Below are 17,932 nucleotides of genomic sequence, written 5' to 3'. Positions count from 1 at the left end.
TAAATTGAAGATATGCGAATTCGAATCTAAGCCTTTGCTTACATCAGGATCAACCTCTTTGGCCAGTATGGTTATCTCCTCGGGCGACAGTTGCGCCAATAGACTCTCCACATCCACATCATCGTATTCGCTTAAATCCTTGCCATATAGTTTGGCCGGCGTAGTAAGCGTTGTTGTCTTTGTGGTGGACGAAGTCTGCAAATGTAAAATATAATTAGGAAATTAGCAAATTTGGAACACTCATATAAACGTTAAGTTCACACATTCTTGAGCAGCTTTAAGGTAGCTGGAGGCTGTGGGGCACGGCGCTTAATTCTAGACACGGGACGTAGTTTGATCTTCTGAAACTCAGCCACAGGCGCACTGCTCTCCATGGCGGGTTCAGCGTGTCATATGCCACTTATTGCAAATCAATAAATGGCGAGCCACAAAAAAATAAATAAAACTTAAAATAACACAATGGAAATCCAATTATGCAAGTATAAACTGGCAGCTCTGACGCTAACGCTGACGCTGACGCTTAATGTGGTTGGATGTGTCCGGGACTGGGGTTCAGCAACGACTGACGCGCACAATATACAAGAAACCAAATTAAGGTGCAACGCGGACTAAGACAGCAGCAACAAGAGTCGCAACAGCCGTGCAACATTTGCTTGACGCGCGGTTTGAGCCAAGAGCTGCAATCGCAACTGCCACTTAACCACTCAGCCACTCAGCCAGCCAGCGAGTCAGTGAGTCAGTGAGACTCACTGCAAGCTGGCGTAATCGACAGTCGGTGGCAATGTAAATTAGGCGTGTACATTTAAAGCTGCAGCGGGACCAGCGGGGCAACCAAGTGTGGCACGTTGTCTGCACTTAAATGACTTCTACTCTAAAACGATGCACCGAGCATGAAATTCAAGCTGAAAAATCCCCTGGCCCAAGCCTTGAAAAGGTTGAGGGACCATAAATAAACAAAAGTAAAGCAGGCAAAAGTTTGCTGCCCCAGCGATTGATTTGTTGTGGGAAAGTATTGCGCAGGTTTTTTCTTTGTCTGAGATTTATTTATCGCCAGCCTGGCATTAATGAGGCAATAGGAAATTAAAATAAAACGCAAAAGCATGGCCAAATAAATAAAGCAAGGCAATCGTGTAGCAGCTAACTTGGCCAATAGCTGATATAGGGACACGAAGTCAGCTAACTAAAAGACATGCAGCCAGAGGGCCAACAATTTACATAAAATAATTGTACAGCACGCTGAGTGAGCTCAAAGTTCTATCAAAGCGTGACCCAAACAAACAAACAAACCAACTGAACTGAACCGAACCGAACCCAAGTGAACCCGCCAACAACCAGCGGACAAAAGCCAAATCAAAAGACGCTTCCAAAACTGGTTTCAGAGGGCAGCAGAGACCAAGTGACGAGTGCGCCAGGAAGCGAGACTAACCACATAAACCACTTTTCGTACTTTGCTGCAACTTCAGTGCGCCATTTAAGTGAAACCGGTTTCGCTATAAAGAAAACAAGTAAGAGTGCTCTAGCCAAGGAGTCCACTCTTAAGAGATACTCTACACACAGTTACGACAAGTCTTTTAAACTCATATTTTATCAGCCAAAGGAACTGACAACGTGAACTTAATATTTTACAATAACTGGACAATGTGATTTCAATAATCTCCCTATCGAAATATCGGTATAGAAATCAGAAACACAGCAGAAATATGAAATGCCCAGCTAACATACTTCTAGATGCATTAAAAGTTATGCATATAGTGGCATGTTGGGCATATACATGAAGGGATGGAATAGAAGGTAAACTTGTTTTCGATATTAAGCATAAGAAACATAAATGTTACTTTTTTATGTGTTCCTTCTCATAGTCTATACAAACACACCTAACTTGATTGAAAGAAGTCGTTATTTGATAAAGAACTTATGTAAGATTTTGGGGGAAACACAGCTTCATTTCATTTCCACTATGTGGTATACCCTTTATATATATCCATCATTATTATAGGGTATAATAGTACCAACAACTCCACACAACAACTTTGAGTAGTTTTGCTCCCCACCTTCACCTCCTCTCGAGCTAGCAAAATGTGCTCGTAAATAGCCATGTTTAAATATAAGTATATATGTCCAAGTTGGCCAAAAGCTCTGCAGATGCTGCGTCCAGATACAGAGATACAAAGTACAGCTAAATGCTGTCGATTGACCCACTTTAAAGTGAGTGGCATGCATTGAAGCAGCAACAGGGCACAGATAGCAGTCGACGAGATATTCTGTCAGGCTGACTCTAACGGCAAACCGAGAACCGAAGCCCGCAGCGTGTTGACATTTCAATTGAGGGCAGACTTAGATTAATTGAAATAAACAGTTTTATTTCGAGGCTGGCACATCAATGACGCAGCGAATGCCACGAGCTGTGAATGGTTTTCAATTGTGGCGCCTCAACTGCGCCTTAACCTAACGCTTTAAACAAGTCGTACAGTCAGGTAGCAATCGCACTCGTATCTAATGCCACGTTTCACGCAGAGCTACAAATTCTCATTAAAAATGAAAATAATTGCAAAACTAATTGAGTTCATGGCACTCCCGAGACTCGGGCATTCAGATAGGAGGTGCTAATAATTTAAATCGAAAAAACAGGCACAGCAATTTGCAGTGAAAACGAGAAAAACAAATGCCAAGCTAAAGCGACAAAGTTTTTTTTACTTTATCTCAAACACTATGCAAATTGTTTGAGACTAGCAAAAGCAGTCAGATTTCTTTAGGTATTTAATTTATTTAATTTTACTGCAAGTTTCTCAATGATTTTTAAATTCTGTCTATCAACAATTAGTTTAATAAACTTCAAATTTGGTTCAAGTCGAACATGGGTATCCAAAAGTTCTGGTCTGCGAGGCAAGCTACCTTTCAGCACTTAGTAGCTGAACGAAGCACTATCTATTGCGGAACGGCAAACAGTTGTGGTGGGGCATGAAGATGCACCCACCATGCAAATGCACCGTAAACAGCATAAACAAGGTGGCGTAACGAGATACGTATATATTGTATCTGACAGATACGTTAGACCAAACAGCTGTCAACGTGTTATTCTGCCAATTCGCGAGTTAAGTTACGTACTTAGCGGATCGGTTTTAGCTCATTAATTGCAACGGGCTTCGAAACGGGAGCAGGCATTGAGACATGTTAAACCAGCTGCTGCCATCAAACTCCGACACACAAAATATGCGAATACCGAAAATCAAGACATGTCTAATGCTGTTTTCGGTGATTTGCACATTTGCGCGGCTGACAGATGAATGTGGTGGTGTTGGTGGTGCGAGTGGTGGCCAGTGACTGGTAAGTGGGTCAAGGTGCTTAGCTGATTTAATTAAGCGGCACCGACCGCTTGGGACTCGTTGTAGAGATCACGTTTTTCGAGCGGAAAATCCGCAACAAAAAAATCATGAAACGCAAAATGTTCATAAAAGTCCGCCTTTCCGCTTCGGGCTGCAGGTGAAAAGTTGGTCGGGTCGCAGCCGCCACTAATGACTAATGGCTGGAAATGTGCGAACACGCCCAAATACGGCCAAGTAGGAAGTGAGCTGTGCCGTTGAGGATGCGCGCCAGATGCTGCCCGAATACCAGGAAATTGTAGTACTTGAGCAAATCACGTTAGAAAATACCAAAAATCTTAATTATCTCGCAGCTCTGACGACCCGCTGCTTGCTTAGGTTTTATGGCCGGAAAGCATTTCTGCAAATTAGCATATAGGAAATTACAGGGGTAAGAGCAGCATGTGTGTGGAAATGGATTTTCATGGTTAAGATTAAGATTTGCATAGACACGGCTTCATCTATTTGGCACACACTCGTTTTGAAGTAAGCTGTTGCTTTGTGCAGGTGTAGAGATGTTCCCTCTTTTTCTCATTTCTACCTCAGAGTATATTCAATCTTTGGCTTGTAGCTGTGAGAGACTGTTGACAAATGCAGCTTGTGTGTTGGCAATGTTGAGAAACATTTTAGTGGTTTCCGAGCTGCATTTGGTATCTGCTTCTGGTCCCTAGCTCAGCTCTTTTCACTGTAACCACAAATCACATATTCAGTGAACAGCAATATGCTCTTATAGCTTGGCAATATTTTATGCAATTTGCATGCCAGCGATAAACTCAGAAGGAGTACTCTTTTGTTGCAGCTGACAGCAGACTGTGGCAAGCACCGCAACTCCCATAGCAAAGAGATAAGTAGACAGAAAATGAAAAAAATGTAGAACTTGGCCCTGGCACTGGCACTGGATGGAAAGTTGAGACCACATTGGTCATTCTAAAGCAGCGTTGAGTGTCGAGTCTCGAGAGTGCTGAAAACTGAGACCCGATAGTTCCGTTTCAGTGCACTCGCATCGGATGGTTTGCCGCCTGATTGGGCACGCACAACAACCACAGTTGAGATCTTGGCTAACAACAAAGGCCACTTGGCATTAGCATTGCCATTGCAACAAAGTGGCAAATTAACGACGGCCAAAAACATCTAACGACATTACGGACACTTGTGCATAGTGCCCCAGTCAAGAGAGTGGGCCACAACTTTCCTCGACTGCGGTTCGATTTGTGACAAAAACATTTGCACAGCTGTTGGCCAGGCAAAAACAAAAGCGAGACGTTAAAGAAATAAGATTTCGGCATAATGAATACTAAATACGCTTACCTATATCAGATGTGATAAATAATTACATAAATGATACCAGCATTTGACACAAGCCAACTCAAATGGAAAAGAAGTCAGCACGAAGATGCATATATTTACTTGAAAAAAAGGTAGTTTGAAGACGTGTTCCAGAACTCGCCTCATAGTTGGTATGCCATGCGATAGGGTATACAAAAAGAAAGAGTGAAATGTATTTGACGCCATTTATGGCTGTATATAGAGCCAAGTGCGTCGACTGTTTTTTCCTCCTTGGATGATATGGAGTTTAGCTCAAAATGAGAAACGTGCAGCGCATTTCATTTGTCGTGCCGCCAGATCATCAATAAAATGTCAAATAAGCAACAGCTTAGCCAGCAGCAGCAACAAAGCAGCATCCAAAATACTGTGGGCGCAACAAAGGTGGGGGCGTTGCTGCTGGCTGCGTCATGAAGTGCGCAAAATTTATGTAGTTTGCATTTTGCCATTGGATTTGAAGTCTGCAACTTTTGTCACGTCGCAGCATTTTTAGCATTCACGAAAAAAATGTGTTCAAATTTGTGAAACCGAAATGCCAGGGAATATCAACTTTGTTGAACAATGAGAAAAATAGCGCAGCACTTATTTAAAACAAAGACAAAACTTAATAACAGTTGGGAACGGCTGCGAAAGTGAAAGCTAATTCAGACAAAACTCTTTGTTGCTATATTTTTTTGTTTCTTAACTTTTTAGGCTTTCAAATGCAATGCAAATGAAAATTCATGTCTACACGAGTATGTAAATTGGCTGAGACCCGTTGGGCATACGCATCGTGCGGTCTTTGGCCTGTCCATAATTAAGCAGCTTGTTTATACTACATCGAATAGTTTAAACATTGGGGAAAAGCGAACGACGTGTCATTACGCGCATGCAAAGGCCTCGCACAGCCAGTGCCCGGCCAATGAACTCGGCCCATTCGTAGCCGTTGACTGGTTAGAACGACTCACAGCTAGGTTGACATTTGAAATTTCAAATGCAGCAGCTAGTTGCAATTAGAGTGGTTTCTGTTGCCAGTTGCGGGCAATTATGCAAATGCTAGCCGGCTACACAAGGGCCACATGCCACATGCCACATGCCACACAGTCTCTGTCGCTGCCCTCAAATTTGGTAACACTCTGTGTGCTTGTTTGTGGGCCAAGCAACCGCAGTTGCAGCTGCAGATGATGGCAATCGCCAACAAGACGACGATGTTGTAATCGAGTCTGATTTTTGCACAAAGATAGAAACAGAAACGTGGCGCTTGCATGCGACGCGATTAAAAACGCGCACAGCATAAATCGCGTGCCCATGCTGCATGATAGAGGAGGCTACGAGGGGGCGTGGCAGTTGCAACAGCAATGCTTCATAGCTCACTGTGGCAATCAGCTGAACATGTCCGGAAAAGCATTACACTTTGCCATTGCAGAAAGATGGGATTCTGCTTTGAAAGCAAACCCTTTGAAGCAACTTTTGGTTTCTCAAGAAAGCCCTAGAAATGTTCTCAGAAGTCTAGGAAAAAGTTAATTGCATTTTTTGATATGCAATGCAAAGCTCCTTTACACCCACAACATTTGTGAAATATGGATGGATCACGAACTGAATACGTCGTTAGCTGACGCTACTGTGGAAAATGTCACATTTATTGAACAACTGCAATTTAACTAATGATATTTTAATAATTCAGTATTGAAACTTGACAATTTCAACTATTCATGGTTGATTGTACTAAATCAATTAGTAACACATAAATTCACGATTTACACAGTTCGCTAATGCTCGAACATTGAATTGAACACTGTTGTTACCTTATTGTTATTTTTAGATCTGACACATTAATAGATAAATGCCTTTAATAGATTACGACCAACTTGTTCAATTTGATATTAGTGTTGATGTTGATCACACAATCTGCGATTTTCCGATGGAACTTACCTGTAATGAGAGGAAAAAACAAAAGAAACTTTTAGTTAAACGAACTATAAAGAAAGTTAATAATGCTTATGTGTAGCATATGTGTGTGTGCCTTGATATGCATAAATGTGTTAGTAACGAGCATAACTTTTGAGAGGCAGCGCAGCTGAAAACTTTCTCATGTTCCCCGGTGTTCAGTTGATGGGCGAACAGAGCAGGAGCTGTGCAGGTAATTACACGAAAGCCATACCCAAATTATGTAAAAGATTAAATTTGTAAGATAAATTGGAGCAGACCCCAAACCAAAGAGCAGACCGGAAAATGCAGCTCTGCCGCCAGTCAGCCACCCAGACACCCAGCCAGTCAGACACTTGGCTGGGAATAAAAAAAACCGCTTTATGTGGCAGATTTCATGGCTGGAGATAAAAATGGTTGCGGTAATAAATGAGAATTATGCAAAGTTTGAGCGAATGATGAAGTAAGTAATGCCCAACCAAGCCAAATACGGTTAACGGAGCGTGTTATAAGACGCAGCCGAAATCGGCTCAGAGGCTTCCAGATGAGTAAGTGGAAATTTATGAAAATAAGCATAAAGCCAGCTACATTTTCAAGCAATGAGAAAAAGAATACCCGACAAGCTGCTTTTTATGGAATTTCCACTGGAGCCAACTCCCTGAAGTTTCGTGCCCCAAAACAAAGTGGAAGAAGAAAAGACACTTTAGGCTTTTGTCTGAGCTGTTTTTCTTCCTCTTGACAATGCTGTTAACAGCCAAATTTAAGTGACTAACAACTTGTTCAAAGTTCAGCTGACAGTTTGAGACAGCAGGCAAAAGAAAATGCTGCAACGATTTAATCGTCTCAACATTAGCCAACGATTTTCAACATTTTCATTCAAGTCTAAGGCATGTTGCACAGGTGCGGAGTGGACTTGAAATTTGATTAGCATCTATACACGCATTAATGCTGGCTTAGATTTTATCAATGATGATTTCATTGCTGGCTTATATCTAATAGGCTGAGCAAACAACTTTCAGGTTTCACAGTTAATATAAACGCATCAGCTGAGTTTTCTAAATTATTGACAATAAGCTTACGTTAGATATAGACACTGGTTCTAATTTCTGTATAAATAATACAAATATCTGAAAGTCGCTAAAGTTCTTAGCAAGCTTTAAAATATATATAAAATACGAGCAGATTTCTTATTTTGACCATCAGAAAACTATTTTGTTGATCTAATTTAACATTTATAAAAAATAAAATATATCTGCAAGCAAAAATTGATATGTACTCGTTCCAATATTCATGTGATGGGTCGTATAATCCGCAGTGTCTGCTCATCATCATTTTAATCTACGGAACACTGAAACGCACTCGATGGGCAAACTAGTTCTATTTTGTCTGCTGTTTGTTGTTCGACAATTTTTCGTGTGCGCAACGTCAATTAAATGCCGGAAATGGCCAATTTCAATGTTGGCCGACTGTCGTTGTATTTTTTCTTTTTGCCCCTGTTTCGAGGGGCTTTTCATGTTTGGCTTTGATGGCCGTCAAATGGTAAAATAGAAACAAAGACGATTAATTACTTAGCTCACAGAAGACATTTAATGCGCTTTGTCGCCTCTGCGTGGGCGTCCAAATGCGCATCTGGCAAAGGGTTTAATTGTGGGACAAAAATCGCAGTTTAATCATTAAAGCAGTGGATGAGACAGGTCCAAGCAAAGTAATTAGTAGCAATAAAAAATTAAAAAAAAAAACGCTTGTAGCTAATTCTTTATTTGTTGGGAAAGGTATTTAATCAACATAAAGGCCTTACTCATGGCGATTATCTTTCTTTATATACTCAAGAGCTATAAACGAGTTAGCGAGTGGATGACGAGTTAATCAATATTCATATTTATATGTTATATCTCCAACTGGGTAAACTATTTACGTCTACGTCATAAATGTGGGTGATTAATTCTCAAGTATGATAAGCAGGCAGCAGCAGAACAATAAACAACGGTTAATTATATTATATAAAACTGATAATTTTAATTATACATTTGTATAATAAGGTGTATAATAAGGTTGCCACATCGCGAACAAAAGGAAAAAGAAAGCAGCTTCGTGGTGATATAATAACACGATTTATTTTATAGCCGGTGATGGGAATCTATAATTAATACCAATATAGGGTTAGATGTGTTCGACCTGTGGCGAACCCTGTGAGTGAGCGTAGCAGTAACAACGATTGGGGAGAACGCTTTAGCAAATGTCAAGAGCGCAAACTCCAGAGCTCGAATATGAGAACGTGAGAGCGCGGGAGATGGAGAGGGAGAGTATGTGCGAGAGCACGCACTGACGTAATCGTTATCGTTGGCCGCCTCGCTCACACACCGCCTTTAATTGAGCACGGAGTGAGCGGGGTGAAAGGGAATGTCATAATTTTGTTGTTGCCGAATAATAAATGAAACGAAATGAAATCATTCAAGGAAAACATCAACTATCAATGAAAAATCCATTTAAACTGGCAAATACAAAACGCTATTGTCATATAGCTCCGACAAACCAGAACAATAATAATACTACTAACCTCCATTGCGTTTATTTCAGCTTGTTTTTATGTGTTTCTTACAGCTGTCAAGGTCTCGTAGCCGTACAATTTCTAGTAAAGATCGTTTTTATTGCACTTTTTTAGTCGTCACACGCACCACGGTTAACTAGTGTTTTTTCTTTTTGTTTCTTGGGCGTGACACACACAAAACGAATCGAAATCCGCTGTGGCCTACAAAATATTTGTGTTTGTTGTCTTCTTTTTTTTTTGCTCTCTGAAAAACCCGAGTTCAGCACAAGTAGAACACGCAGCGTTACAATGCGATACAGTTAACAATATGCAGCCCGCACAATTGTTTATTGTAAATACGTTACTAACAGCGCGAAATGGCAGGCGGCGACGACGAAGTTTGAGAGAACAGTAACAAACAAGGCGTAACAAACCAGGTTTAATTTAACTACTGAGCAGCGATTGCTTATATCGAAAATAATAATCGAAAAACTGGAGTTGCCAGACTACATCATTGTGGCAGATTAAGATGGAACTGCCAACTTGTTGGGCTGGACTGAGCGCAGTTTGGAGGCCACTATGGCCTGATGCGCGCCAAAGTTTGAGTCGCACTGGAAATTTAAAATCAAATGTTTTAGCTGTAAAAACACTATAGAGCTGACACATCAAAAATGAATTTATAAACTACGAAGCTTTTCAAAGTGCTTTCACTTTTATTAAGAGCTATTTTAAAGACCACTTAGTGAGCACTCATAAAATTATATAATATTCCACGCCCACATACACACCACACATTTACAACCCTCTTCCGCTGTGAGACAAGTCGGGAGCATAAATCAAAAAGTTTCTGTCGCAATTTTTCACATCAAATTAATCTTTATCTACAATGTTTTGTATGTAATTTTTTCAACGTTTTTGCATTGCGTCTAATTAATTAGGGTAAAATGTTACGCAAAAGGAGAATAAAGGGCAAGCGAATGCCAAAAGCCGTCTGGCATTTTCATTGCATACTCCCCGGCAGAGGCAAATAGAAGATGTCATAAAAATGCCATTGTAAGTAGTTGAACTGAAGTCTTTTGCATTGTTGTCATTGTTACCGTTAGCTTCTGTTATTATTGTCTGCTTGTTGTATCTGTTTGCTGTTATTGCAGGCAAATCGACAAAGACACGCAAAGGCATAGGCGAGACAGAGGCGGAGGCGTAGCCAGCGCCAAACTCATTTCACTTGCGTCGAAAAGATAAATGTGAAGCGCTTAAAAAAGCAATTACCGCATAAATTGCGCCTCGACGCTGCTGCCTCAACTACTACAAACAAGCAGCCAGGCAGAGGATGCGACGCATAAAACTTGCTACAAAGGACTCTCAAGTTCGTTGGAGAAAAAAGTAAATGAAAGCCAAACAACAAATGTTCGTACATGCGAGCACATCCTGCCTGTAAGACATTTCGCAAACAAATGCGCAAAACACGCGAAAACATGCAAAATGCAGTGCATACACAACAGCCACTACCCAAGCCGTCGAACGAATCTGAGACGAGACCAGACTAGGCCAGACCAGACCAGACCAGGCCCGACTTAATTGTAAAATCAATAGTGGGAGTGATGGGCGCGTAAATCAAGTTAAAAGTCGCAGCAATCAAAACACCCGCAGCGCAATAAAAACTCATTAAATGGCCGCCGGGAGATTGTAGTGTATGCCAATTGGGTACGCCAGGTGCGCGACCAGAGTTCCAATTGGATTTAAGCAAATTGTGTGGGACACATCGATTTCTCATTAGATTGGACGCGGCCTGATGATATTTCGCATGGCTGTTCAAATCACTTAAACAAAAATTTAATTGACTTGACGACGGCTGTACACGTAGCTGTCAAAGGGAAACGGAGCGCACAACACGAAACGGAAGCCAGGCCGATGACGACGACGACGGCGACGAAGGACGAGCCGGCTAGAGCTTTAGTGATGGCGCCAGCTGCCAGTCTGCCAGTCTGCGTGGCCTACTGCCAATTTGTAGCCGTGTGGAGCGGAAATTTCTTCAACTTCCTGATTTAAATAATAGCAAACTGCCAGCCAGCCCCGTCACCCCACGCCGCTTTCAAACTTGTCGCACCAACTGACGGCAGAAACAGCAACATCAACAACAGCAGCGACATAAACAGGCAGTGGCAAGTTGATTACCATCAGCAGGCGCCGTGTGTTGTGCCATGCGTCAAAGTATCAGCTACAATATTTATTTTCCTTTTTTTTTGGTCACTCAGCGAGTCGCGTTTGCGGCTAAGCTCAGCGTCAATATTATGCGGACGAATTTAAAATATTTGCATTATGATGTGACAACACAGTTGATAAACCATTATGTGTGTGTCCGTTTGAGCGTGAAGCAACAACATTTTCTGCACTTGCTACAAGTTGGACAACAATTTCCGCATGCAAGCGCCATTGACACACAAGCAAATGGCAAAATTTTGAAAAAGTCGACAAAAACGGCCGACGCAGTGCAGCGCCGAACGAGCCGAGACGAATGCGCAGCCGAAGCAACAGTCACAGCAGCAGCAGCAGCTACGGCGGCAACAGCACCAACAGCGGTAGCAGGACTATAAGACAGGAGCTTAGTCCACGCACAAGCTGAGTCGCGTCGGCAACGTTGAGGCAGACGCAACGGTTCGCATTATCGCATATTACGCATACGCCACAAGTGCCGCAGAAACAGTTGCCGCATATCGAACATAAAACCAAACACCGCAAGTCTTGTTAGTCGAAATTCTTGTCCATTTTTACGGTTCGCAGTGAAACGCAGTCGAGCGCATAATTCGTACAGGCCACAGATAGACCAACTGCTGCCCATAAAAGTGCGTGCCAGCATTATTATAATATTTAGACAGCCGCACCGACCACAATTGCACAAAAAGAGGCAAACGGGCTACGCTAAGCTAACCATGAGGCGTTCACGTACAACGGTGCGTATGAATGAAAATGCGCGCCATGAATTAATACGAGTTGCGAGTTGCGAGTCAAGTTGTAATGAGTTGGATCTCGTTTTTTGCTCTTGGGTTATGGCAGGACGACTGCTGCTGCCGCTGCTGGACGTCTGTCAGAGATTTATGCTTATGCCGCGAGTTTGGCTGTGCCTTTGTTGCTTTAATTATGTTTATGTATGTGTTTATTTTAGATGTGCTTGTGTGAGTGGGCAAATTAAGTAAGCGAAGCACGCAATTGCCAGCCAGTGTTTCCTGCAATGCAAATAGAACCAAACAAAAAGGGCAAAAAAAAAACAGAGAGAGCCAACGGGGCTGGCAATAAATTGGCAGGATATGTCAAATTTAGCTGTCAACGCTGCAGGATATTAAGCGTTTCATTGACTTTTGTGCTCACTCAATTTTCGGGCATCGCAACATTTAACTTTCATTTGCATGGGCCACAATTGATGGCCTCAACAACTTCGACTGGCCAAAAAATAATTTGTTAATAGAGTCGCAACAACTTCTGCTTGGCAGCTCCCAATCGCTCACATTTGAAGCGGCTCAGCTGCGTGTTATTTTCACTTTTGACCCTTTTTCATATGCCTAACATATGTGTGTGCGTGTGTCTATGGGTGTGTGTGCGTGGGTGTCTGCATTATTGCTGTTAAAGCCCGGGCTTTGACATCTAATTTATGAATGTTTTTAGCAGCCCAGACACGGAGTCAGGCTGTTCTTATGACACGCTCTATTTGCTTTCGGCCTTTATATACTTTGCTCTTTTTTCCGTTTTATGTTATTGTAATGTTTACTTATTTTTTGTTAAATAAACCATCGGACTTTCGGGCATAATTCGCCGGCATCAGCTGCACGCTTTTTGGGTCCTTGAGCCTTCTTTTTTTTGGCTATTGCAACTTGAGCAAAAGTTGAGGTCTTGTAAAATATGTTGCCGAAAAACTTTTTTAATGAGTTTTCATAATCTTGACTGCGCTTTATTTTAATGCGCCGAACCTTTTACACTTGCTTCTAATGATGCCTGAGCCCCTCGGCCCGGCCGAGGCCTTTTGTTCTTGTCAGCAGCAACTGCAGCACGCGCGATAAGCGTTTAATTGAAAGCTGCTCAGCCGAGCGCTTGATTGAATTTCTATATAGAAAAGCACGAACTAGGAATTTGTATAGTGGTATAGTGCTCGGGTAGCGGTAGGTGGTGGTGGTGCTGCTGCACCACAGTTGCCACAGTAAGCGCATGGCTGATAGCTGATATCCACATGGACTGGCCCATGTGCCCTTTGCTTGTTCGTCCATTTAGCGCATACGCTAAAATACATTTCAAAGAACTCGTAGATGTTTTTTCTTTGCTTTAATTTGAATGCAGTGCAGCGATTTTTACAGCCCTTTTCATTACAGCCCGTTTAACTTAGGCCCCTGACCCGTGGACTCTGTTCGCTTGTCCTTTAATAGTTTCGCATTGCACTTGGAATATCCAAAGGGCGTTTAATTGCAAACGCATTTTGCTGCACTTGTCGTTTTAATTTATTTCAAATAAAATTCAGGTTTATCAAAGGTAGAAACTATTAATTAGTTTTGCAATTTAATTTCACACAGTCATATTGTCTGTAGCAGTGTTAGGAAATATGTCTTCTATTCAACTTTAACTTTTAATTATTTAAAACAGTTGAGAAATTAAATTGCAGGAATCTAAATAAAATTATTTAAATTATTTATGTAAAATAAAATGTCTTCTAAATTCTTTTTTTTATTATTTAATTAATGAAGGTAATGCTGTTTTATAAATAAATATTAAAAATTATAAAAAAAATTATATATAAATTATAATAACTATTTGTCACTATTGGTGACTAACTATTAATAACTATTGTATTAGTAACAAAAAACGCTATGCAAATTGATAAGGTTACGTTTAATCGTTACAGAAGAATTGGATAAGTGTGACCATGTATCTTAAATACAAAAGTACTAAAAGATCGCTATAATTTTATCAAATTATTATTTTTGCTGGCCATTCCATGAATGAGTTGGAATAGCTATTGACTAATATTTTTTACGATTACATGGTTCTAAGATATGTAAAGATTCATTTATTATACAGCTAGCTTCTGACGTTTTTGTTTACTAGATGAGGATATTTGCAGAACTACTCCGTTTTTGTAAAGAACTAATATGATTATTGATCGAGTTATTTTCAATTTTTTTGCCAATTTGTTCATTTTTTTTCATTATCAATTGCTGAAATTATGCACACTTTTATTTGACATTTCTACAAATCGATTTAACACTTCGTAAGAAATCATTAGTCTAAGTGCAAACAATCAGAAAAACGCAAAATTCAACTTGTATAGCGACTGAAGGGCGGCATAACTGTCCGAAACACCTAACAGTATTTTAACTGACAACAAATTTGGTTTTGCATTACGAATTGCGAGAGGTTTCGAAATTTAATTACAATTATGTGGGGTAAAATATTATTTGCGTGAAAAAAATGTAACGAATTAACGAGAGGTCCAACATCTGTAGAATTTGTACGAATTTAACCATATTTTTCAAGGGAACAGCCGTTTTTATGAGGTTTTATTGAGATTTTCGACTTAGCCAGGGACAAATTGCGGATCAACTTTAAAATATATTCAATATTTGCTTATTTGCTTTTGTAAAATCACAAGTGATAAATAAATATATACAAATAATGTAAAAATCAAACAGAATCTTAAATTTTGAATTTATCGTTCATTTGGCAGGAAGTGTCCTTGATTGACACCATCATTCAATCAAAATAACGTTTTAATATTTACACAGGTTTCGAATTTTATGAATTTCAATAAAAACTGTCTTGTGCGTCACAGACCGGAATATTCATTTTAATCATATTAATATGAAAAATGCAATTTTTGCGCAGAATACAAATTGTCGTTTTACTCTCACGTTCAGTTGTGCCAACAATTTCATTAAAAAATAGTAAGCAATGGCTTTTGAGTTGAATGCATTTTTTCGCTCGAAGTCCTCTTGCCGCAATTCGTATGTGTATTCAATTTCGTTTGTATACATTTTCATTATGATTTTCATGCGTTCTGATGCATTTGCATGTGTGCTTTCATACCCATTGTTGGCGCAGCAACAATGCTCCAGCCAACGGCTTTCTCTGCTCCCATCTCGCTGGCCCATTTAGCTGGCTGAAGCAGAAGAAACTTTTTGCTGCGCATTGAGAAACATATTGAGCAACATGCAGCACAAATGCGACTATAAATGCGGCTTCAGCTGGCAGGCAACATGAAACGCAATTATGCAACATGTGTGCGCGGCTGCATGTCAGAAATCTTTGCCATGCTGATGATTTTTTCTTGCCAGCTGTCTTGGCCGCTTGCGATGTGTATGTAAATTCCCCCACGGTATAGCCTGACAGTTAACGCGGCGGCAGCATATACGTATAACTTTCTGAGTGCAGCCATCATGGGGTGGGTAACTGTTGAAGTTGTGGGCTAGAGACCCGTGTGTATAAGTGTGTGCGTGTGAAAGATTTTTCTTTGCAGACGGACAAACATTGTGAATGCCGTCTCTAGTGTATGAAACTCTGACTTATGTACATATACATACTAATATTTCAGCTTTCTCCGTATCTTGACTTGCAGCTGCTGCCCTGGGAACGGGCGTCATGCACGGCAATGAGGCAATGAGGCAATGAGACGACCAGGTACACCACCACCACCATCACCAGTATCAGCAAGCCCACAACTAAAGCCACAACCACAGCAAGCAACGCAGCCAACCAGCGGGCAGATGCAATCTGAAGAGTTCGTTTCTTGGCTGAGTGCCGCCTAGCTCTCTAACTACACAGAGACCACACAGCCGCTAGACGCAGCTAAGGAGACCAACAAGCTCAGTAGCTCAGTAGCTCAACAGTCGCAGGAGAGACGGATACAGGGCGCACAGGCTGTGATATTACTTAGAACCACAGAGCGAGTGCTTGGGGCCCGCCATGTTGCGAGATATCTTTCTATATTTAGTTCTAATCGTTTTATTTTGCTTTATATTCATGGCGCAGTTAATCGTCAACGTTTACGCATTCCAGCGCCAGCCAACGCCCGCCCAGAGGGCCGAGCGCAATGAGATTATATTTGTCTAGGGTTCCTGGGGGCCACAAGTCAAGCATTGCCAGTTGGCATTTAATGAGCGCCACACTCACAAAAAAATCTTAAAGCTAAAACTCAAAGAAAACGCATTTGACAGTCTGTTGGCAGCTGGCTGCTGGCTGTTGCCCGTTCTCTGTTCCGGAGATAATACCCCGGCAGGAGCTGATTAACTGGGTTGCGCGCTAATTAGTAACGGTAGTCTTGGGAGCGCTGTCACGAATGCACAATACACTCCAGCACAATGAAACTTTGCGACACAATAAGTCGGAGTGAAGCAGCGCTAGAAGTGAGCATCGCGCGGGCAAAGTTCATGCTGTCGACGTCGCTGCATTGAAACAAAAAGACAAACAATGAAATGAAGAGAAATGTATTCGCAGTGCACTTTGCATTCAGTTCAGTTCAGTTCATTTCGCTGTGCTCGTTATGCCATCTAAAGAATATCTGATAATACAATAATAATTAATTTAAGCGATTGCTTTAAGCAGTTTTTGTTGCCTACTTTTAGAGCGCGACCCGACCGAATGCAGCGGCAATGAGCCGTCTGAAATGCATTGGGGCGTGGCAAATGGCTTTAGTTCGTATTGATTTCCAGCTCACACACTCGGCTCCCTTCGTCATGTTTTAGTGCTTTACTCTTGTTACTTTTTTCGTTCTCTTTTTTTGGGCATGGCGCACAGTTTATTGTTTTCTTTTGGCCGCTAGAGCCGAGCTGTTCATGCCGCCTTGAGCACTTGAGCACCATATACACACTTGACCCCATTTGCTGGAAAACATTACAATAGGCTTGCCCACTGGGCGAATATGGGGCTAGGGGCCTTGACTAGGCAAACATTTAAATTGACATGCCCAAGGCTCGGCGAAGGGTATCGTTTCAAAAACTTTCAAAATGTTGCCAAATTTTTCTAATACTTAACAGCCCGCTTCTGGGAGTGTGTGGCGCTTGTGCCTAATTGATTGCTGTCTGTTTGACCAAATGGAAATTAAAGTTTCATCTGTTTTCCAAGGAATTTATATTTTAATATGAGCACACGCAAACTTCTCAAAAACTTTTCAATTAAATTTAATTACTTTTTCAGATTGTTGGCCAAGCCAAGTGCAACATAACTGAATTTCTTTTTGAAGAATCTCAAAGGGTTTTCATTTAATTTACATAGCTGAGAGGATTTGGAGTTCGTATTCATATCTGCAGAACATTTCCAATGATATTACTGCATAATCAAACCCGTATTAATCGAGCTAACAAAAATGAATTAGAATCGGACATTTTTAATGAATTGTATTCAATTAATATTACATAACGCATACATTCGAACAATAATAGTTTTAGCTATCGTATATACAACTTATAGTATCTATAAATGGAATAATTCTAGTAAATAGGGCTAAACGAAAGACATGTGACACGATTTACTGTATGTGTAGTTAGTGCTGAACAAGGAAAATCAAATTATTTAAACGAATATCGAATAATATCGAATTACATATGAATCAAATAAATGTTAAACAATTCAATAAAAACTACAAAACTGTTTCAATGGCTCACAAATTAAAAGTATTCAGATACCGTCTGGGTTTTTAACAGTATCTATTATGCAATACATTTCCCAACAACTTGTATTCCTTTTAATTTGGCTTATTGCATGGTCTCAAGTTGGGTCAACATAAATTCGAGAGATGCCTTTTTAAGTGTTTGCAACTTCAACATCAGCCGCAGTGATGCAA

The 17,932-nt window shown here is 40.8% G+C and overlaps 2 protein-coding genes across 18 annotated transcripts in view; one reads left to right on the top strand and one right to left on the bottom strand.

The window, feature by feature from the left end:
- Positions 1-17,932, bottom strand: part of LOC111592467 (tropomodulin) — a 46,224-nt gene that overhangs the window by 6,620 nt on the left and 21,672 nt on the right. For 9 of the 12 annotated variants that reach the window (XM_023304668.2, XM_023304671.2, XM_023304670.2 and 6 more), the window contains one exon: positions 43-195. In XM_023304668.2, the coding sequence (XP_023160436.2) occupies positions 43-195 (153 nt within the window). Of the gene's footprint in view, positions 1-42; positions 196-263; positions 498-9,144; positions 9,585-17,932 lie in introns of those variants that run through there. The other 3 variants (XM_023304677.2, XM_023304673.2, XM_023304680.2) reach the window with 3 other exon arrangements.
- On the top strand, positions 3,266-17,643 carry LOC111592471. Of its 6 annotated transcripts, none has more exons than XR_003944135.1 (3): positions 9,891-10,167; positions 10,266-12,065; positions 15,710-16,047. XR_003944135.1 is itself a non-coding variant. In XM_030222887.1 (3 exons), exon 3 carries the CDS (start codon positions 16,057-16,059, stop codon positions 16,201-16,203), a length of 147 nt encoding a protein of 48 aa, XP_030078747.1. In that variant the 5' UTR covers positions 9,891-10,167; positions 10,266-12,065; positions 15,686-16,056; the 3' UTR covers positions 16,204-17,643. The 6 variants fall into 6 exon arrangements, 5 of the variants coding, with proteins under 5 accessions (XP_023160456.1, XP_030078747.1, XP_023160454.1 ...); XM_030222887.1 differs by having other exon boundaries at positions 15,686-17,643; XM_023304688.2 differs by lacking the exons at positions 9,891-10,167; positions 10,266-12,065 and adding an exon at positions 3,266-3,324 and having other exon boundaries at positions 15,686-17,643.

This window comes from Drosophila hydei, unplaced genomic scaffold (assembly GCF_003285905.1).
Source record: "Drosophila hydei strain 15085-1641.00,03,60 unplaced genomic scaffold, DhydRS2 tig00000063-arrow-pilon, whole genome shotgun sequence".
NCBI lineage: Eukaryota > Metazoa > Arthropoda > Insecta > Diptera > Drosophilidae > Drosophila > Drosophila hydei.
This window is presented reverse-complemented; position numbering and strand designations above follow the sequence as displayed.